A 21,512-nucleotide genomic window follows, 5' to 3' on the forward strand; every position below is an offset into this window, starting at 1 on the left:
CGTGCTGAGAAAGGCACACACACCGCGGGTGCCACTGGGCGAGCTCAGCGTCGCCGAGCAGCGCTCACGCACCCGCTACCGAGCGGGCTGTGGCGACTCACGAAGAGGCAGGCGAGAGCGCCGAGACAGCTGGCGGCAAGGGACCGAGGGGGCAGTTCCGTGCCGTATGACGTCATTCTCAGAGAGCAGATCGGCGTGAGGGTTCGCTGCCCGGGGACTGGCTGAGGAGCATCATTCGGTGTTTTCATTTGCATCGTTTGCCTTTCCTGGGTTTTGTAAAAAAACTTTCCTTACAAGCATAAACAATTAAAATTTGTTGTTAAACTCCTTCTGACTCAACCCGCGATTTTCTCACTTTACCTTTCTAATTCTTCCTCCGTCCTACCAGGGCTGGGGATAAACCAAGACAAACAGCCAGAACGCCTTAATCGGGGCGACGACAGCGGCAACGTGCTGCCGGACGCTTCCGGACGGCAGCAGCGGCGCCGACCCAGCACCTCGGCTCTGCCCACGCCGCTGCCTGATTAGCATTCGGCTGTTTTGCATACCCAGGGTGCACGGCGCTCGGTGCCAGCCCGGCCAATGTCCGCTACCACCTCAGAGTCCGAGCTGCTGCGGTCTCGCCGCTTGTGTACTATGGCAGGTGTAGGACGGGCCGGAGGTCCTGCGGCGGGAAGCTGGCGAGGAGGAACGGTCACACTGACCTTTGGGGTGTGGAGCAGGTGGGCGGTGTTAGCCGGAAAGTAGGCCCAGGTATACTCTGGTTTCTCTTCAGATCGTATAAATCTTTCGCCTTTTACTAAAGATTTCCGTGGAGAGGAACAAGTACGAGTGTCGATGAATTTTTTGAGGCTCTGTTTCGGCAGAGCTATCCCTTACTCCGGTGAAAAAGTAGAATTAGCAATACCAGTGAGTGCTGGCAACAGCGTCTGCCTGTAACCCCTGGGTGTTTGAGAGCAGCTGGGTCTCAAGCCACTGCGCGGGTTGAAGCTCCCTGGTTCCTGCAGTCCTCAGGCCAGGGGTCGGACTGCGCGACCGCGCTGAGGGACAGCGTAGAGCACGCTGGGCGTAGCCCTCGCCAGTGTTCCCGGGTGGGTCCAGCGGTACGGCGGGAGCTGTGCGCGGCACAGGGCATGCTGGGAGATGTAGTCCCGCCTGCATTTCCCGGCAGGCCCCGCGGCACGCCGGCGCGCGGGGTTTAAATCGGCGGCGGTTGGCCGCGCTGGTGTTTCGCCGCCGGGACGGGTCGTGGCCGACTCTGCTGCTGTCCCCTGCAGGCACAATGGATGCCCGCCTCTGCCGCCGCATCTGCCCTGGCCTCTCTATTAATATCCAGCGTAGCAACGGTGAGGGGTGCGGAACGGCGTGGGGGCCCCTGGCTGTCGCCTGGCAAAGCCTCACCGCGGGTGCGGCACAGCCGGGCCGGGGCTTGACGCTGGTCTCTTTCAGGCTTGATCCACAAGGCGATCGTAATGACTGTGAGCGTGGAGCGGGCCAGTGTGTGCGTGGAGTGGTCCGAGGAAAACGCCGTCAAGGGCAAGGAGGTGAGTGTCGTGTCGGACGGTCGCCGCCCCCCACCCTAGGCTGCTCTGGCGGTGCCCCGGAGCACAGCGAAGGGGCATTGCGTGCCGCTGGCTGAACCCCGTTAAACCGGAACCCGCGGTGACCCGGCGTTTTCAAGGCGGGCCGCAGCCAGCCCTGCTGGAGTACTGGCGCTCGTTCCATACTGCTGCAGCAGGTTAATGTCCATGTTTAACGTTTTGCACAGTGAAAGCGATAGAGTAAGTATGTAAAAGCAAGATGGGAAAGTTGCAGCAAAACCGTGCCAAAAGAAGGGTCTTAACCTTTCAGAGTGAGCAAAGGGAGGTTTGGCCTCTTGCACTGCTGCCTGTTGATTTTGAGTCCAAATTTTCCTAGCCCTAGGGGCCATCTGGTGGCTTTTCATGCCTTTAATAATGACATTCAGGCTTTCCTTAAGGCTTACTGTACCACTAATAGGGTGCCATGTTAAGGGAGCCGAGTTTGACGACTTCCATCTCAACGCTGGTGTAATAGATGGGGGAGGGGAGAATACTCTGGGACATTCGAGAGTGATTTGGTTGAGATCTTGACACTTAACACCATCTCCTTTGGTAACTGAGTGAACATGCTTGTCCTGCTGGTTTCTCTGGAGACATATCTATACTCAAGATTTTATTTAAACCCTTAAAACTGTCCTTGAAAGCTGTTCTCTGAAACTGGGTATTATGTGCATACTGCATGCAAATGTGCAAAATATGCAGATTCAAGGGTAGCTGTCACTTAAATTGTGTGCTTGTGCTATGACATCAGGTCTTTCTAAAGATGCTTCAAAATCCAGCTGTTTTATCGTGTGCTTCTGTATATACCCTTGCATACATTTATATGTGATACTGTCCACACATGCATCTTTGAGATAACTCACTTTCCAATCAGATGCTTACAGGTTCCATATAAATTTTGTAGACTATTTCTCTTACATTAGGATGTGGTACCTCGATGTTGGTTTTTGTTTTTTTTTTTTACTCATTTTTTGACTCTTATTTGAGTAATTAAAAGTTAATGGAGGATTCGAGAACTTCCTGGAGTGGTACTTGTGTTGTTTTGTTAGGTGAATTCCAGTGCAAGCTGCTGCGATACTGGAGTTTGTGTGCATGTGTTTAACATGTGTGCATGTTGAACAACTGAATGGAGAAGTTGCTGTCTTGCGCTGGAGCCTGCACTTGGCTGCCTGCCCCTGCTGCTCCCCCTGCCCTACAGCTACCTGTGCCAGAGTGCCACAGAATGTGGTGAAAGGAGGATTATGACCTCACTGGAGGGTCAGATGGGAGGTAGCAGCTGGTGCTAGGTGAAACCGTTTGCAACAGCAAGTGAAAATGCAGGTGGATTCACTTGTGGATTAAATGCTGAATCCTCTGTGTCCCAAAGTGTAAGCAGCTCTCAGAAGTTTATTTCAGTAGGTGCAATCACACAGTAAACACTTAATGCTCTCCTAGCACAGAAGTCACAGAGCAGCTGAGATTTACTAAGATTAGCAGTAAGAGATTAAAGTAGTTGATTCCAAATGTGCTTTGCCCATCTCTTCAGAAATGCTCTATGGCACCTGCAGAGCTGTGTGGTGTTTGGCAGGTGAGGGTAACTAGTTTGGCAGGTGAGGTTTAACTAGTGCATTTCTTCTAGCATATTTGGATGTTTGAGAATACTTAAATAGAAGATGATCTGCTGTCTTGCCCTTCCAGGTAATGGGAACTTAACGTTTGGCAGACAGTGGTTCAGGTTTGGTTTGTTTGTACTGAAAGTAAGGGTTTTAAAAAAAGTGATAGCAGCAGTATTCCACTCCATAAAATCCTGCCTTTGCTCCTGTAGGTTGACTTTGCTGAAGTGATAGCAATAAATCCTGAGTTGTTAGAGGAACTACCTACTGCAGATGTGAAAGAGAACCTACCTTTGCAAGGGAATGTAACTGTACAGGTAAGTGCTCTACAGGGATTTAGTCTGTCCCTGAAGTATTGATGTGGCAACAGCATGGGTCTCAGTCTTATAAAGTTTGAAGTCTCTAATTTATCTTTTCTGCCTCTGTTAGACTTTGCTCAGAAACTCTGGTTATATCAATGTTCACTTGAAGTGCAGGGATGATTGTTTGCTGTTAACTCTAATTGCTTGCAACATTCATTGCTTTTCAGAAACACAAGCGTAGAACAACCCTTTCAAAAATTCCTGCTCCAAGGCAAGGTGAGAGAATGATTATTTTTTCCCCTGCTATCTCTCTCTGAAACAGTGTTTGTCTTTCGTTGTAGCAATAATGTTCTGCTTTAGTGCATCATAAGGTTGCTCATTTGGGCAGTGTTAATAAAAAGCATACCGTTTCATACCAGCATTTTGGGCTTCTGAATGCAGACACTTTGCTAACAAACTGCTGGTTTGCTGCCCTTTTCTGCAGCATTGCTGTAGCTTTTGCTTGATACAGCTCTAAATGTCACAAAGCTGTTACTATTGCAGCAAGTTTTAAACTTGCATGTGGAGCTTTGCAAATGCCACAAACAACAAAAGGTAAGTGGCAGTTGGTAAAAGTGTCAAAATGAGTGGAAAGGGTGAGAAAGAAATAGCTGTGACAAATGGTTGTCTCCTGCTCAAACAGTCCCCCTAGACAATATCTAGAGCTTTGTCCTTGGAGGCATTTGAGATCAGGCAGTCACAGTGCCAGCTGGTGTGCCATAGCTCAGTGATTGTATGTCAGTACAAGGTTTTGAGCAAAACCACGAGGGAAGATAGAGATGTCAGTGTGGGATTGCTAAGGAGTTGCTTTTCTTGAAGTGTCAGCAGTTAGAAGACTCCAATGCTTTCTACCTTCTAGCTATTTAATTGACTTTTTAGCCTTTTAAATGGAAAGTGGCAGCATTAGAGGTCTGTTTGCAATACACTTGTGTGATTCTGAGGTTGAATTTGATTCTCTGAAAGTTAGCTAAAGCTCATTCTCTTCCATGCAGTCAAGCTCTAAAAAAAGCATTTGGGTTTATCTGTCTCTATTTATGTTATCCAAGAAATGGAAACTTGTACCAGAAGACAAATCTCCTTGTATCAGAGGCAGGAGTAATCCAAGAAGCTTTAAGTGTCAATAATTGCCCTGTACTAGAGCATCCTGATCTTCCTCCATTTACTTGCTGGTGTACAGAGTTTATGATGTGGCAAAGTTGTGACTGTCTCTAGGCAAGTCAGTTAATGAAACTGGATTGCTGTCTGGAAAAACAAAGATTTGCTAATTCAGCCACTGGTTGATGGAAAAATGTCCCTGAACAGGTCACAGCTTCCCTGAAGAACCTAATTCTGGGGGAGGTATAGGCTGGATGTTAAGAGGAAGCTCTTCAAAGAGAGCGATTTGCCATTGGAATGGGCTGCCCAGGGAGGTGGTGGAGTTGCTGTCCCTGGAGGTGGTCAAGAAGAGACTGGATGAGGCACTTAGTGCCATGATCTAGTTGATTGGATGGGCCTGGGTGCTAGGTTGGACTGGATGATCTTGGAAGTCTCTTCCAACCTGGTTGATTCTATGCTAATTGCAAATCTGAAATATCTGTCGATTTTCCTACTGGCACAGTCTTGTCCCTGAAGATTTGTTTAGAAAATGAGGCAAAGCAGTGTTTGCACTATTCCTTGAATGCTGTCATCTTGGTTTGTAACTTGGTAAACCCCATGAGTGTCACTATCTGTCTTGTGGCAAACTCTGCACTGTGCTAATTAGAAAGCTAACAGTGGCTTCAGGTTTTGGTTCTTAGACTAAACAAATTAAAGAAGATCAGGAGATGTCTGTCTTCATCTTATCTAGGGCAGTGAGAGAAGCAGTGCTTTCAGAATGAATTAAGAAACATATTCCATCAGTCTTCTGAGTTACTGAGAATTTTGGAGGATGCTGAATAGCTTCATGCACAAGAACACTTGAGTCAAACCTTTTTAGATGCAGCAAATCCTCCAGTTAGTGTATTTGTCCAGGAGCATATTCAGGAAAAGTATTCCTGAGTTTGTGATGAGCTTAGATCTGGGCATGGGTGACTAAAGCACACAGAATAAAATATATAATCCAACTGATGCGTTCTGTTCTTGGAAGTTACAGCAGTGCCAGCTAATGTCTCTGCACCTAAGCAGATGATTTCAGGTAGAGTTAACAAATAGGATCACTAAATTTCATGGGTATGGGTCTAAATTTGATCCAGAATTGAAATTAGCTCATAGTCTGAAACTGATCTGGTGTTCTTTGAAATCTTGCTGGTTAATTCTGGATGTGTTCTTGTGATTGGTAGAAGTGAAAGTAGTTCTAGCTTGCTTATCACACTTATTTTTTGTGATATTTGTTTTCTTCACAAATCTGTGGAGCTGTGTGTTATCTCTTCATTCATGTGGTCTCAGTAAAAGAAATACCTTGGAATGTGACAATGGCTATTGCTTGGAAAAGGACCTCTTCCAAAGATTTTCTGTTGTGATTGTCTTCTATCTGACCTTGGTGTTACCAACCTCCCACTCCTTGGTGCTCTGCACACACTGCGTGGGTGTTATGGTGGATGTACTATGGCTCATGGCCAGCTTCCAGATAGCAGTACTGCCGTCACCATCACACAGGTAGTTCTTGCAGCCTTGCAAGTGTAAAGCTTCAGAGTATTTTCCAGCTCCCTGATTTGTAAGTTGCTACTTCTTAGGTACTGATGTTCTGAAACTGCTATATCAGCGATTCCTTAGTGGTATCTTAAAAAAGTCACTGCAGCTGCAAACCTGTAACAAACTGCCTTTCTGTGATTGCATATTTCATGCTCACTTTTCACCCATCTGCATTGCCTTGTCTTACACTTTGCTAATGCATCAGAGAGCTGGTGATGGTCCTTCTAACCGCACCTTACTCCTCACTGTTCTGTACTTTGTGTTTGATTACTTGCAAATGTCTGAGTGTCTAAGGCATGATGTTAACCTCCAATTCCTGTTTTCAAAGCTGCTCGTGGCTATTCCAGGATGTCTGTTATAAACGCAGGATCTCAGCTCACCCTACAGGAAGAGGAGATGGAGGTGAATCCCTGCAGTTCTACACAAGTCAGAAACAGTTCAACGCTTCCTGGTGAGTGGAAAAAAACTCACTGAATTCCTTAAATAAAACATGTTGCTTTGTCTGCATTTAATTAGATAAACTGCAAATCCCAGGAGGAGCAGCACCATCTACTACTTATGAAACAGGAGAGACCTAGAGGTCTGCCACTATGGCAGTATCCAGTTTGCCTGCAGGGATTCTCAAAGGACATGGAAACAATGTTGTTGATTAAGGATGTGCTTTATTAGCTGGAAAGCTGGGTTGTGTGTGTATGTGCCTGGTTGTGATATCTGTTTAACAACGTAGTGTGGTATCCACAGAGCTAGAGAGGGAAGACAACTGCCTCAAGACTGCTGCCAAATTGCTCTGTAACTACACAGAGTGGTTCTACCTGTGCTTGAGTAAAGCAAGAACTTGACTTTAATTATTAAATTAGCCATTTGCCTTTTCTGGACCTACCTTGTGAGTAGTTGAATGGTCTTGTATATCAAGGTCTACAGACACATGGAAATAATTCTTCTCTAATCAGTGTGGCCTTGATTTTGTAGCTGTGGATAAAAGCTGGTGATTGGCAAATGATTAAAAAATTGTTTGCACACTTACCACAGGTTTTAGCTAGTTCTTACTCCTGATCCAGAAAATGATTTGGGGAATGATTGTGGTCTGTGAGGCCACAGAATTATTATTGATCTTTAGGATCTAATTATTGGTTTTATTCTGGCTTCTTTCTGCAGCTGGCCGAACCAGGGCTAGCAGGACGCCACAAGCCTCACTGACAAATGGAAATACAGAGGATAATCTGCCTGCTGCTAAAACAAACCCTTCAGTGAGCCCAGGTACCAGGGAACAGTGGATAAGGACTTACCAGTTACCAGTGCATCACTGACTGCTCCTTGTATGCTCTGAGACTAAAGCTTTGAAAAGGTGGCTTTGGCAGTAAGGCTGGATGACTTGAGTATTTTAATTACAAATGTGTAATCCTCTTACAGCAGTGTCTCCTCAGAAATGCTGGCTTTACTTTAGTGGTAGCATGACTTCTTTGGCAGTACTTGTAGTAGGTAGATCTCATTTTGGAAGGGCTGCAAAATTAATGACCGTCCTTCTGAAGGCATTTGTTTCCTGTATAAATATGGAAAAGCTGAAATGTGTATTGTCCTTCAAACCTAGTATGAAGATTTAATCCAAGTAAATATTTTTATTACCTAGTTCAGAGAAGACCTAGCATTGTGACAGCAATGGAGAAAAGGAAAAGCAAGAGAGAGGAAAGGAGAGTTCAAAATAATGAAACCAGAACAAAGCGTGCACAGGTGGAGTATTCTATAATACAGTCTCCTACAGAATTTCTTCTCGCTGGTGTATCACAGTGGTTGAAACCAAGACATGTCTTGGACAGATTTTATTCTTGGAGCTGTACATAAGGATGGGCTGATTCTAGTTTTGAAGTTCTGAATCTTGTGAGATATCTCTAGTTGTGTACAGCTGGTTACATAATGTGTGCTGAGGCATTTTTGCTGTAGCAGATTCATTATCTTAACATTCATTGTTTTTTCTCTGCAGGAATTTGACAGCAACTGCCCAAACTGGGAGTTTGCACAGATGATCAAGGAATTCAAAGCAACTTTAGACTGCCATCCAGTATCTATGATTGACCCAGTAAGTAAATACAGTCTGTAGACATCTTTATTCCCTAAGGAAGATCTTGGCCTATGAGAAATTTGGTGCATCACTGCACCTTGGAAACTTGGGTCAAAAATTGCCTCAAGAGTAAATCAAAGTAATTTATCCACCTGAATTTGCCCATAGATGCTGGCTGAGGACTAAACCTGTTACTAATTCTGATACAGAATATTTGGGGCACTTTCCTGATGTGTTGGAGCAAGCTACATAAAGGTCAATTTTTGTAGTGTGGTCTGTCCTGAACAGGCTTTAAGACATGCAGCCTTGCACGAGTGGGTCTGACCAGCAGCAGAGGCATCTCTGCTAAGCATATAGAAAAGCAGATGTTTCAGATCTTTCCTCTGTGATATTAAATGTAATTGTGAAATGATTATTACTTCTTTTTAGATAGAACAGCACAGGATCAGTGTCTGTGTGAGGAAGCGCCCTCTCAATAAACAAGGTAAGCATAACAACAAATCAGCTCTGTTTTGGAGCAGTGTGACATTGCTAATTCTTGTGAAAACTGAGGGCCTTTTTTTGTCAACAGAACGTTTGAAAAACGAATGTGATGTGATTACTGTTCAGAGCAAGTGTGTCCTGCTGGTGCATGAGCCAAAGCAGAAAGTGGATCTAACAAAATACCTTGAAACGCAAACATTTAGATTTGACTTTGCATTTGATGAATCTTCTTCTAATGAAATGGTGTACAGGTAATGCTTTCTTCTCCTTGGGAGTGTCTTGCAAGATTAAAGTGTAGAGTTATGACTAGATGGCATCCTGACTTAAAGGATCTGCTACCTGAAATATACTAAAAGTCTTTTTGGAGGGAACTGAAGGACTGAAAAGTGTGAACCTTATTTTTGTCATGGCCTTGCTGATTTCCTACAGACTTGCCTTTATTTGCCTTTCTTTAAGAAAACTGATGAAGCAGGTTGTGAAATACTTGCCTTAACTATCTCTTACTTTCTAAATTGAATATCCAGGTTCACTGCTAGACCTCTTGTAGAGACCATCTTTGAGGGTGGGAAGGCAACATGTTTTGCATATGGCCAGACAGGCAGTGGCAAGACACATGTAAGTTTTTCTCCAAGGTCTTGAATTTGCTAGCTCTGCCTAATATATTTTAAGGGTCCTTTGAAGTTCATAACAAGTAGGATTATATAAGGAGTGTGGATCTTGGTTTTATTGTCTTAAAGCTAACAGTTTTAGTTGTTTGTGGATTCTTTTTTCCTGTATTTTTATGTATTGGTTGATTTCCTTTGAAGTTGTAAGGAAAATTGCACTAAAATCCCCCCATAGCTGGTGTCTTAAAGACTTATGGTGTCTTGACATGTCATGGTTATTTCTTGCCTCAAAGGGCTGCTTAACTCCACTCTGCAAAGTGGGGCAGAGACAGACAAAAGCTCTTGTCTGTGCTGCATTTTGAGCTTGGAGGTGGTTTACAGACTTTTGGATTATATAAGAATAAGCTTCTTGTTGCGCACAAACATTGACGTAAAATGCTATTGTTTGAGGTGAGCAAATTCATCTGTTTACTTTCTAACCACTCCTTCCAGTCTGAGCTGTGGTTTCAAGAGACCTGAAGATTGTCCTATACTCTTCATTTTCAGCAGCTGTCTTTTTAACTTTCTTCTTTTGAAATGTCTACAGAAGGAAAGTGGGAGATGTCCCTCACAGCATGATAGTGGAGTCAGATCTGCTGTCTTGATCTGTCTTCTGCCTGTACTGCAAACCATGGTGAATTGCACTGCACTAGGCTAGCCTGCCAATTTGAGTAATTAAACACTTGCTGTCATTCCAATGTTAGAGGCAGGTTTTAGGCTATCATTAGTACATGTAGTGAGCTGTAGATCTCTTCCAGTAATACAGAAGGAAATGTGGAAGCTTACAGGAGTTTGGACATAGTCTGCCTCTTTGTGCTAGTTTGAAGCTGGCTAGAATGTTTTGGTGAGAAGAAATAGATTACAGACTGTGGAAAGAAAACAATGGTGATGTCTACTTTGCTCATAGCCTTGCTGAGATGTATGCAACAAGAAATAAAAACATTAGATAACACACTCACCAACACTCTCGCTGGGGCTACTGGCTGAACTGCATCTCTCTAACCTCACGCTCCATTTTGGGCTAACCCACTTTGCTTCTTAACCTCTGGCTGAACTTCCACTCTTCTTTGGGACTGGAGTAAGGTTGAGAGGGGTAGGGGGAAGGTAAAGGAGTGGTTGAGAGTCCCTCCTGGGGACTCGGGTTTCTGGGAGGGGAGTTGTGTTTCTGTATTACCTTTTTACCTTGTATATTTCTGTATATACTGTAAATATCTGCTTGTATATTGTGCTAGCTGTAAATATAAGCTTCATTCATATTTCCAGAGCTGGCTGAGTCTAGTCTGGGTGATTTCTAAAGTGTGGGGGGGCAGGAAACACCCAAACCATCGCACTCTTGCACTAAAATAGGCAGACAAACCTGCTTATCTGAGCATCTTTGCAGGGATAAAGCTGTGAGGCACTAAAATAACAGGCAACAAAATTTCTTTCCCTTCCCGATTCTAGGGTGCAGAATTAGTGCAAAGACAATAGCTGTACCTTGAGACTGGAGCACTGCATATTCAATACTAGCAAATAGAGAATGTGCTATGATTGAGCTGTATTTTAAGTAATTGACTGTTTCATAGCAGTGGTAGAGCAAGTCCCTAGAAGGGTAACACTAACTGAAAATTCTGTTGGCATAAAAGGTACCTGAGTTAAAGGTGCTGTCAGCTCTGGAAGCTCGATGCGTTCTGATATGTTACTCAATCTATTTCCTACAAAGTGAGGCTTTGTTTCTTCTGACCAGAGGCTGTTTGGTTGTACTGTCAAGGCCACACATTTCCTCTTGAACAACCACTTTGACTCTACTGCAGAGCTTTACAAGCATTCAGATGTTGCTTTGTATAGTCCAAGTGGTTTTGAACTGACAGGGAAGTATCAAACTAATTTTGTCCTGAACTGCACTGTGTTCTAATCATGCCACTGATATTTGAGCATCTGTATATGGTAACTTCTTAGTATGTTCTTGGGATTTGTTTGTACCACACTTGGCCTTTTCTCTCCACAGACTATGGGTGGAGATTTCTCTGGGAAGGCACAGAATGCATCAAAGGGCATATATGCTTTTGCATGTAAGTGGATTCTTCATTAGATATCAAATTGTTGCTTGCTTTTCTTTAGGCAAGATCTAATTGCTTAGTAATCTAAAGTGTTTCCAGTGAAAGATGCCTGAAGTACTTGTTTTCTCTAATGATTAGTGGTGTTTGTTGCAGGAGGTATGAATTTAAATTTTTTTAGCAGTTTCACATAGTATTTTTCTAGAGCCATACAACTCACTAAAAGTTCTGCTTCTGAGACAGAGATGACCTATTTTGTAATTTTGGCACTTGATGGGCTGAATCATTTACCATTGATTTCTTCTCCCTTGCTGTTGCCTCAGACCAAGGACAGTGTCTGAAAATACCTGACTAGAATGCAACACAACCCTACCCATTTGATATCAAACTTGTTATACAGAAAGCTCATGACTGGCTTTGTTTCTACTGTTAGATGCAAAAAAACCCTTGCACATACAAAATGATTTTGCAAACCAGGCTCAATAGAATGCCTAGAAAGCACCATACAACCTGACCTCCACTACCTTTCTTTTAGACACTGGTCTCCATAGCAAGCAGTTGAAATGAGCAACTGTCTGCTAGTCTCTAAAAGTTAGTTCTGACTGGCCTTGGGGAAAGTCTTTGATTTTCATCTCTAAGACTAATGTTTAATTGTGAAAAGCTGCACTAGATCCAGTCAAAAGGTTAACTAATCTGGTATACTGTTGGCTGCAAAACAGGTGCTCTGGGATGCATGTTTTCTAGGCTTTCGGCAAGTGCTTGAAGCATAAATGACTTTGGGCTTGTCTAAAACACTAGTGGATCCCAGTATTCCCTCTGATCAGTAAGGAAGGCTGTCTGCAGGTGACATTAGCGCCTAATGCTTCCTTACCTCCCTGTGTTTTCAGTCCCTGAAGGAGGATGGTGCTGAAGCTGCACACCAGGTGGTAGCATAGTGCTTCTCTAGTATTTGTTTAGGATGACATTCAGCTGCTCAACACTGCTATGGCTGCACAGGTGTTTGAAAGTAGGTCAGGTGGCAGCTAGAACATACTTTAAACTCATTAACTGAACTTTGTCCTTTCTCCACTAGCTCAAGATGTCTTCCTCCTCCTAAACCAGCCCAGGTACAGATATCAGAACCTGGAAATCTATGTGACTTTCTTTGAAATTTACAATGGGAAGGTAAGACTTGTTAAATCTTGACCTGAAGTCTTTTGTTAGTTGGAAGGCTATGGTAAAGGTGCTGTTTATAAAAACAGCACGAAATATTTACCAGAGACTTTGTTCAGATTTGATTCAATCTTATTGCCTGACTACAGGTGTTTGACCTCTTGAATAAGAAGGCAAAGCTTCGAGTCCTGGAGGATGGCAAGCAGCAGGTCCAGGTTGTTGGCCTCCAAGAGAGACAAGTCAGCTGTGCTGAGGATGTCATCAGGATGATTGAGATTGGCAGTGCCTGCAGGTTTGGTGCCTTGAAACTAATACAAAGTGATTCTGTTGTATCTTTATGTCTATAAAAGAATAAGTGTCAAAGCACCAGCTACAGATACTAAAACAGAAGTGCCCTGCTCTAGTTGGGGGTGTCTCTGACTGCAGGAGGGATGGACAAGATGACTGCCATTCCAATCCACAGCAGTCTGTGACTCCATGTTGTTCTCAGGCATTGAGAAGGACCTCTACATGAGTACAAAGTGTCTGCAGAATAAATGGCTAGTAGAAATGAGCTTAGCCTGCTTCTATAGAGAAGGTCAGAATTCATGGCCCATGTATCATAGAATGGCTTAGGTTGGGAGTGGGACCTTGGAGATAATCATCTCCAACCTCCCTGCCATGGATAGGGGCTATCCTCATGTAACTCCAAGAAGACAAACAACTAGAATGAGATGGCTGCCCTGGTGCCATAGCTTAACTGAGCAATCTTGCTGTGTTCTAGAATTATCAGTTTATAAGAGCACAAGCAGTTCCTTGTGAGCTTATGCAGTCAAAGAAGAGCAGGTGGCATCAACTTGCAGCTGTGAAAATGCTTTGGCTTAACTGCAGGCCAGATGAGCTACTGCAATGGCAATGAAAATGCTGCATGTCCAGGGATGTTGTTTAAGAATCCCTGGGAGCAGGTGTCAAGAGACAGCCACAGACTTGGCTCATTATACTGGCAGGAAGGTTGAGGTCAGGGCAACTCTACCATCATAGTGGTGTCTTTTAATCAGGAGCTAAAAATCTGTATTACCAATTCTTGTCTGCCTTAAGTTGCAACTGCTATGGAAACATGACAAGGCAAGTAAAACCTTTTTGGCTTCTGTATTACACTGCAAGTGCAGGTATGCACATCCTGAAAACTCATTCAGCACTCCCACACATGCGTTTTTTGGCTGATTCAGCCAAGAACTGTTCAATGTTCCAGATTCCTACCTCACTCCAGGACAACCTCCTTTCATATTCCTCAGCAGTAGGGGCACAAGCAGGACCATGAATATGCCAACCTTCTCAGGGAATAAATGACAGTGAAGGTCACAGGCTGTTTTTAGTAATTCTAGGACTCCAGTCTGTATCTTAGTGATGGGGCAGGTGCAGGTCTACAGCAGAGGTACATGCCAAGTCAGCTTGGCTGGCGATGGGGATTTACCATGATTGTAATGTGCTAGGCACAGCTAATGCTGTTCAGTGGAGAGCTTGGCTGAGCTTACTGTGCAGATGCATTAGAAAAATGATATGTGGCCTGCTGTGAGGCAAAGAGATAGTGTGCTTGAAAATGTCTTCCAGCTTCCAGTGTAAGGTGCTAGCAGTCAGAGACTGCAATGCAGGGTGGGTGAGTTGAGCCAGGCAGCTTAAATCACTTTACAACTGAGATGCAGGTTCATATTTCTCACAGCTGTTCTTTTGTGCTCTTATCAGAGGTAATTTCATAATAACTCATGCAAACTTAAAGTAGTAATGAGTGGGATAAAACCTGGGAGGTTAAACAACTTAACTGTATAGCTGCATGTTTTGTCTAATGCTGTCAGGATCTATTGTGTCTTCTGTGATGCAGTTCTAACACTTGCTTGCATCTCTGCTGTAGGACATCTGGGCAGACCTTTGCAAATGCCAGCTCTTCACGGTCACATGCCTGCTTCCAAATCCTTGTACGCCAAAGAGGGAAACTGGTTGGCAAATTTTCCTTGGTGGATTTGGCAGGAAATGAAAGGGGTGCAGACACGTGCAGTGCTGACTGGCAGACACGCATGGAAGCTGCAGAAATCAATAAGAGCTTGCTGTCTTTGAAGGTGAGCTATAGCTCAGGGAGCAAACGGTGCTACATCAGCACATGCATTTTGTTCAACTCTGGGGTTCCTTTACAATGCAAGGGACAAGAACAGCCAGGAAGATCCTGGTTTAGTGTTTTAACAACCATGAGAAATGGTGTGTGCTTCCATTTATAGTGTTTCCAGGAAAATAGTGTGGTCTTGTCAGGCCAGACACTGGAACAGCCATTTCTAGCTTCGTTCAAGTTGTCTTTTATGGCATATGGCAGCTATACCAGCTGTCATACTTGAAGTATATACGAACGGCTATGAAGCACTTGGATTCTCCAGCCTGTTGGGCTTACTGGCAATTGGTGGTTGACAGCTTGCAGAGCTGTTTGAGAAGAAATGCAGAGACTGTGTTCACAAGACCTGTCTTTTCTTAGGAGTGTATCCGAGCTTTGGGGCAGAACAAATCTCATACCCCTTTCCGGGAGAGCAAGCTGACCCAGGTGCTAAGAGACTCTTTCATAGGAACAAACTCAAGGACTTGTATGGTGAGTGTGTGCACCCCACAGACATACACACTGCTTATGGGCTCTGCAACTTGACTAAATGACTGCATGTTCCTCTAGAGTGAGGGGAGTTTGAAGTCAGTGTCAGTACCCTGCAAAAGAAGTCTCATAGTTTTCCTTCTCCACTCACCCGTAGTGACTGGTATCAAAAACTAGTGAGCTGTGCTTGACCCCAGTTGAAGTAAGGCTGCAGAAAACTTTCAAGCAGTGAGTCTACTGTAGATCCTGGTGTGCTGTCAAAGGGCTTTGCTTCCTTTTCAGAGCAATGGGAGTACACAAAATCAGTGGAAAATAGGACATACCAATGGCCCTGTATCCAAGAAGCTGTGAAAGAAAATGGACTTGACAATGTCTGGACTCTGGCCCTTTGCCCTAACTATGTCCTAGCTCTCTAGGGAGATCTGTGGGGCTACTAACATGAGCAAAAGTCAGCTGGGGGAGTCACTGAGGTCTCTCTTCTGCTTGCAGATAGCAATGATTTCTCCAGGAATGAGTTCATGCGAGTACACCTTAAACACACTGAGATATGCTGACAGGTAATGGCCTTTCTGACATGGGGGTTCTACTCTTGTTGCAGAAGATACTTTGGCTGGCTTTATTCTGACCATTTGGAATTGCTTGTAATTGCAAGTTGGAAGTTGTTTGTTAGGAGCAAATTATCTTGGAGCTGTTTTATGAAATTAACCTGTGTGCTCTCCTTGTGGGGTAAAATAGAGATTGTGAGACCATGACTAATGCCTTTCCCTCAGAGAAGGAATCTGTCATGCTAGACTTCAGTTTGTTTTGGTTTTTGTTCAGAGTTTATCCTGAATGATAACTTCTATGCCCTTTACTTTTTGTAGTACTTGGGGTCCCATTTGTGAGGGTGTGCCAAGAATGTGTCCCTGGCATGGCCATACATATGGCACAAAACACCTGGTGGTCTTGGACTTTGTTGTGAGCTAGTAGGGTAAGGCACCTTGGAGACTTTGTATGAAATCTGAAGGACCTGGAGAACTTGTGTGCTCTGAAGCAGATGGTGGGAGTGTTTTGAATGTCCCATGGCTAACCTTGGTTACCTGCAGGGCAAGGTAGATTTGCAGGGACTGACCACCAGGTTTCCCTGGAGGGGTCTTGCTGGTACCTGGAACACCTGTGACAGAGCAATGGAGTGCCTCTTGGTCTCTGCTGTATGTGTTCCTTACACCTTTTAGTGAGGTGGCAAGTAAAAAGAGTACTGACTTGCCGTATGTTAACAAGATGACACTTGCATGTTGACAGTTTGGTAGCTTTCCTTCGTTTAGTTCATAAAAGACTGCTTGGCTCCTTCCTGGAAAGCATTCCACTCTGAAAGGAGATGTGGTGATTATTGTCATCACCATTCAGGAACACTGAATCGTATTCGGTTCTGGATAGAAGTTGCCTTTTTCTTCTGGTGGATAGTAATTCTTGCTCACGTGAAAGTAAAGGACAAAAATGACAAACTGCAACTTCTCAGTGTGCTTGAGTAACATTCTAGTCTAGTCTTGAGCTGGGACTGCTGGTTTCTTAGCCAGTGTACAAGGCATGTTCAAGCTATATGAAGGGGGATGAATGTTAGGCAGAAACTTACTAGTGTCAGCTTCAGATTTCCGGTAACTGGAACAAAATGCCCAGCTGGTGTCTGATAGCTGGCATCTACCTCTTGGTGCCATGTCAGCAGCCAGGACTTTCATCCTTATTACAGACACTCTCTGGCACAGTGAGTGGGTCTCTAAGGAAACATGAACCTTATTTCTTTTATTTTCATACTAAGTTCTTACTTGGTTATGACAGGCCAAGCTTACACAGAAGATGGCTTCTGTGGATAGTTTTGCTAGCAGTTAGCATTGTGTGCTTGCATGTCTCTTCAGCAGAGTTCTTAGACAGGGCATGGCGTCAAACATCTCTGGGCTTTCCTTGCCACAGGGCTTTGGGTTTTTTGCCCATGTGGGCTTGTTCTGAGGGTGATTAATACACAACCTTTGAAGTACAGATGATTGTTTCTTGCTGAGTGCTGACTGCAGTATTTTTTTTTTATTCTGAAGCCCTGAAACTTCTGGAGCAATGGTTTGAGTAACAAATCATCTTATTGCAGAGTGAAGGAGCTTAGTCCTCATAATGGAGTTAGTGAAGCACAGAATCAGATGGAGACTGAAGAAAATGAGACCAGTGGAGAAGGCTCAGGTTTCCAATGCAATGTATGTGTGTGCAGTGGGCTGAACACCTCTCAAAGCTGGGAACCACCTGCTGTTCTTACTTGGGCTGTTTCTTGCAGCTCTCCAAAGATGAGGAAGAAGGTATCTCTCCTCACATGCTCAACTTGCGTGAGGCTATGACTCAAATTACTGAATGTGAGGACAAGGCTGTAGAACAGCTTAGAGAACTGAGACCAGTATTAGAGGTAAGCCCACCCCAGGCTCCCTGCTACGCAATGATAGCATCTAGTCTCGTCTGAGCCAGCTGTTGCTGTGTCAGCCGTGGGCTGTACTGTGAGATGTCAGTAGCATTCTCTCTTCCTCACTGTGGTTTCCTGCATTAAACTGGGGCATTTCAATGTCACCTTTTCCTCCAACTAGCACCCTCTACTTGCTGCTAATGAGCATTAACTGGTACTGGCCTGTAGAATCTCAGCTCTGCATGCCAGATCTGAAGAAACTAAATCAATTTCTTATCACTTTTAAATATAGAGAATGGCTACTGAACTTGAGTACCTTTTGGGAACTGCAGAGAAACCAGACTATGACCTCAAGACCTTTGTGAGCAGAGCAAAGCACTTTGTAGAGGAGAGCTCAGAAAACTTCCTTCATGTCAGAGGTATGTTAGTAACAGTGCTAGTCAGAGATAGGCACTAATCTCTTGGAAAAAAAGAAAAGTAACACCAGCATCCTGTGGGTGTTTGAGCACCCAGTCCTGTATAGCTTGAAGTTTGGATCACTTTTCTCAGTGATTATAGAGGTAATTATGTAATGTCCTGTTGTCTGAACTGTCAAAAGTGTAATTTTGGCTACTAACTTCCACTTGCTTTGCACTGCCATATAAAATGGCCTTCCCTGAGCAGGATGCAATACCCACCAAGTGCAGGTGAGCTGAAGTCTATTTGGCTAGTTGGTTATATAGTTTACCTTTTTGCCTTGGCCAAAACCCAGACTTTGTAAAACAGATCCTAGTGCCATGTTCTAGGGATTCACAGGGATATTCCCACCACTTCAACTCCTGTGTTCATGGGTATAGGGCCTTAACACCCATCCACTTACAAATGTCTGCTAGGCATATACTGCGATGCTATCAGTGCCAGCACCTGAATTTGGGGTGCCTTTGTTTTAGTATAGAGCATTAACATATAACAAAATCCCTGCAATTGTTGTTCAGTTCTGCCTTAGTTTGGGGACTGACTTGCCAAGCACTGCCTGCCTTGTTGGGCCATGCCAGTTTAAACAACGGTGGAGAAACAGCAAGGCAGATGTATAGGCTTGGCACACACTGCCTGGTTGGGACAGGGGAAGCTGCACTTGTAACTGCTATTCTTCTGCCACCATTACAATAGCTTGGGCTTTGTCACTTCGGCCATTAGTTGGAGTGGTCCTTGTCTCACACAGGGCTGTGAGGATTTTTTGCTTTTAAATGAGGCTGAAAATTGTGTTGTCAGAAGAAACTGCTAACCTGAAGTAGTGACTTTTTCCTTAAGCAGCTCTGGCTGTTCTGCTATCTCAGGTGCCGCCCTGTAGCTGTATCCCTCTAGTCACCAAGTGAACAAGAGTAAATATCCTGCTACTCCCTGCCTTATAGGCCAGGAAAACCTGGCCTGCTTGGATGCTTGCACCTAGTTTGAACTGCAAATTTCAGTCTTGGAAATTAGTAAAAAAGAGCAAGTACAGCTGAAGAGCTTTGTGGGACCATGCAGGATTTGAGGCTGGCTGAGCAGTTCTTGCCCAGTTCATCTTCCTCTGGCCTTTGTAGGACCCTGCTGAGCTTCTGAGGGAGACAGCTGAGCCAGGGAGTTTAGCTTTCAGGTGACGATTTACCCTGTCACTGTTTTCTTTTACAGAAACACTGGATGCCCTGGGAGCTGCTATGCAGCTGGAAGAGCAAGCCAGCAAGCAGATGAGTTGGCAAAGGCGTTACTGAATGCAGCAAAACCTGGTTCACAAGCAGTCATCTGTATGTCTTGTATGTTTGGTGGTTTGTGTAACTCCTGTTTTACATGTGGTAGACTGTCTGCGGGTCGTGTGTGCCAGGGAATCAAGTGACCTGTCTTTCTCTTCATGGCCTGGTATGGGGCTACTTGGCAGAGTTCTAGAAACAAGCTCCTCTTGCAAGGCTTGGAGGGGAGGCTGAGAATCTGCTAGATGTGTCTAGCAGCTGGCCCCATGGCAGCAACAATGGTGATCTCTGATAGAACTAGATCCATGTGTACAGTTTTCCAGTGTGCATATAACCTTTACAGATGTGCTTGAAACACTGCAAAACTGTTGTAAGTCTGACTTGTAGCAAGAAAATGGAATATATGTAACTGCAAAAAACAGTATTTTAAAAAGTTTAATAAATAAATGGTCCTGGATTTAATCTGTGATCTTAAAATATCTTTTGTGCTGATTTGTTTGTAAAGTCTGGCAGCCCATAAAGACTGGCTGGTGTTGCAGAGAGGCTGATTTCTTGGATGAATTTTTTTCTTCTTAGTCTTTACACTTAAAAAAATATTTACATCACTCAAATTTTGCCTCAATGTTGAGATCCTGATGGGCAGAACTTTCCTAGCTAGGGGGAAGCTGGTTTGGAGGGTACCTACTGAGCATGTAGTAAGTGGCTCAGCTTTTATGACATCAGATAAGTAGGAATGGGCATGTGAGTACCACTAGAGTTCACTTAGGACATGTAGGTAGCTCTAGCACCTTACTGCACATTTTCTTCTGTATTTCCCATCACTACTGTGACACAATACATGTGTTCAGCCCATCAAAATCTGTATTTGAGGGCAGAAGTGCAAGGCTGGCCACTGGCTTGGTGCTGCCAGGATTCTTGTGTTCAACTTGGGTCCAGGTGGCCCCACACAACCTGTCCTCTTGGGGAGGAGATATGGGAAGCATGTGCTATTGCCCTGTTTCTTCAGCTTGCTCAAGGGTTTGGCACTGAGGAGACAAAACAGCCCTGTGAGCTCTGGTCAAGCCACACAGGATGCAGCTACACAAACATCAGATTACAAAGGCCTATTTCTACCATTACTCCCTTTTTTCCTTAGACCCTCATGATACTCTGCTTCCTGAGCTGCCTTCTTCCTTGGAGGGTGTAACTTCAGTAACTGCACTCCAGATCTGCACCCCTGTGGACTTTATTTGCTGTGTCTCTGGGGCTGCCTGCTAGAAGGGAAGCCAGTTCTTCAGCTTAGACTGGCTCCATTTTTGTATACCAGGTCTCAAGGACTGTCCTAGAAAAGGCAGCAAAAGAGTTAGGATCTTAATAGGATGTGGGCAAGCACTTGAATTATCCAGCCTCCTGTGCTGTCTTTAGGGTGAGTAATGATGGGCCTGGGTGTAAGAAACAAAAGCTGCCCCTTTGTTCTGCTTTCCCTCCCTCAACCCTGCTGTTGCTTACTCGTCTATCTATCCACCCCAGGATCCAGAATCAGGAGGAATGTGATTTGGAGGAGCTCGAGTCACCTCTTGGTGTAATGGCTCACTATCACAAAGTTCTCACTGTCACAAAGGAAGCAGGAGTGTTCTTTAAGCTGAACCAGCAATTTTCCTCAACAATGACACTGAAGGTCACAACTCTTCAAAAGTGAGCTTGGCTTATTGACTCTCCTGTGAAGGGCTGCTGATAAACCCTCTATGGGAGGCATATTTACCATGAAGTGCTGGAACTGTCCCACTGCCTTCTTTATGCACTCCTCCACAAAGAGGAACGTTGCCAAAATAGTGCAACAGAACACAGAGAAGGTGTACAAGCAGAAGAGATGCATGAATGTGGTGCCAAATAACCTGTGTTACACACCAGTGTTATCTCGGGGCTGCCTCCTTTAATGCTGGTGCTACTGCTGGTATCTCAGAAATGCACTAACAGGAACTTGTGTGTCTGTGCTTAAGCCTCCCCATTTGCCTCCTGCCCTGCCCCAGTGGCAGTTCCCACCTTGCAAACAGGCAGGAGAGTGTTTCAGAGCAATTGAGTGCAGTGCAGTAGTTGTCAGGGGCTTAATTCTGCTCTGCTGTTGGTGTCTGCTCAGAGGAAAGGTGCACTGATGCCCTGTATCACCAGGTAAGTTTGTAAACCTTTCACTCTGGAAGTGGAACAGAAGTTAGAGGCAGCCCTGGCTTCCCAGTACTCTATACATGGTGGGTAGCAGGCAGGAGGCAGACCAG

At 44.5% G+C, this 21,512-nt stretch overlaps 2 protein-coding genes and 1 non-coding gene across 3 annotated transcripts in view; 2 read left to right on the forward strand and 1 right to left on the reverse strand.

Moving 5' to 3' along the window:
- The window catches only part of RPS8 (ribosomal protein S8), a 157,865-nt gene that overhangs the window by 7,555 nt on the left and 128,798 nt on the right, over positions 1-21,512 (reverse strand). The gene's annotated exons all lie outside the window — the stretch shown is intronic.
- Positions 756-870, forward strand: LOC135177949 (U5 spliceosomal RNA). The gene has a single exon (XR_010303270.1). It is a non-coding gene; the product is annotated as a U5 spliceosomal RNA (small nuclear RNA).
- KIF2C (kinesin family member 2C) lies at positions 823-19,737 on the forward strand. The gene is made up of 22 exons (XM_064147709.1): positions 823-909; positions 1,172-1,346; positions 1,450-1,544; positions 3,385-3,489; positions 3,702-3,750; positions 6,491-6,613; positions 7,318-7,419; positions 7,790-7,890; positions 8,141-8,236; positions 8,648-8,702; positions 8,790-8,952; positions 9,226-9,316; positions 11,333-11,396; positions 12,454-12,545; positions 12,683-12,825; positions 14,422-14,626; positions 15,031-15,141; positions 15,628-15,695; positions 17,255-17,357; positions 17,435-17,560; positions 17,847-17,973; positions 19,205-19,737. The coding sequence occupies exons 1-22, from the start codon at positions 838-840 to the stop codon at positions 19,282-19,284; spliced, it is 2,346 nt and encodes a 781-aa protein (XP_064003779.1). The 5' UTR covers positions 823-837; the 3' UTR covers positions 19,285-19,737.

This window comes from Pogoniulus pusillus, chromosome 8, assembly GCF_015220805.1.
Source record: "Pogoniulus pusillus isolate bPogPus1 chromosome 8, bPogPus1.pri, whole genome shotgun sequence".
NCBI classification, from domain to species: Eukaryota; Metazoa; Chordata; class Aves; order Piciformes; family Lybiidae; genus Pogoniulus; species Pogoniulus pusillus.

What these genes read in the sequence shown, in the direction of transcription:
- KIF2C (XM_064147709.1), top strand. Translation starts at nt 838, where the DNA reads ATGAATTTTTTGAGGCTCTGTTTCGGCAGAGCTATCCCTTACTCCGGT. An exon ending in ACGCCGTCAAGGGCAAGGAG is followed by an intron (nt 1,545 to 3,384) that starts GTGAGTGTCGTG and finishes TTGCTCCTGTAG; the next exon opens with GTTGACTTTGCTGAAGTGAT. An exon ending in AGAGCTTGCTGTCTTTGAAG is followed by an intron (nt 14,627 to 15,030) that starts GTGAGCTATAGC and finishes GTCTTTTCTTAG; the next exon opens with GAGTGTATCCGAGCTTTGGG.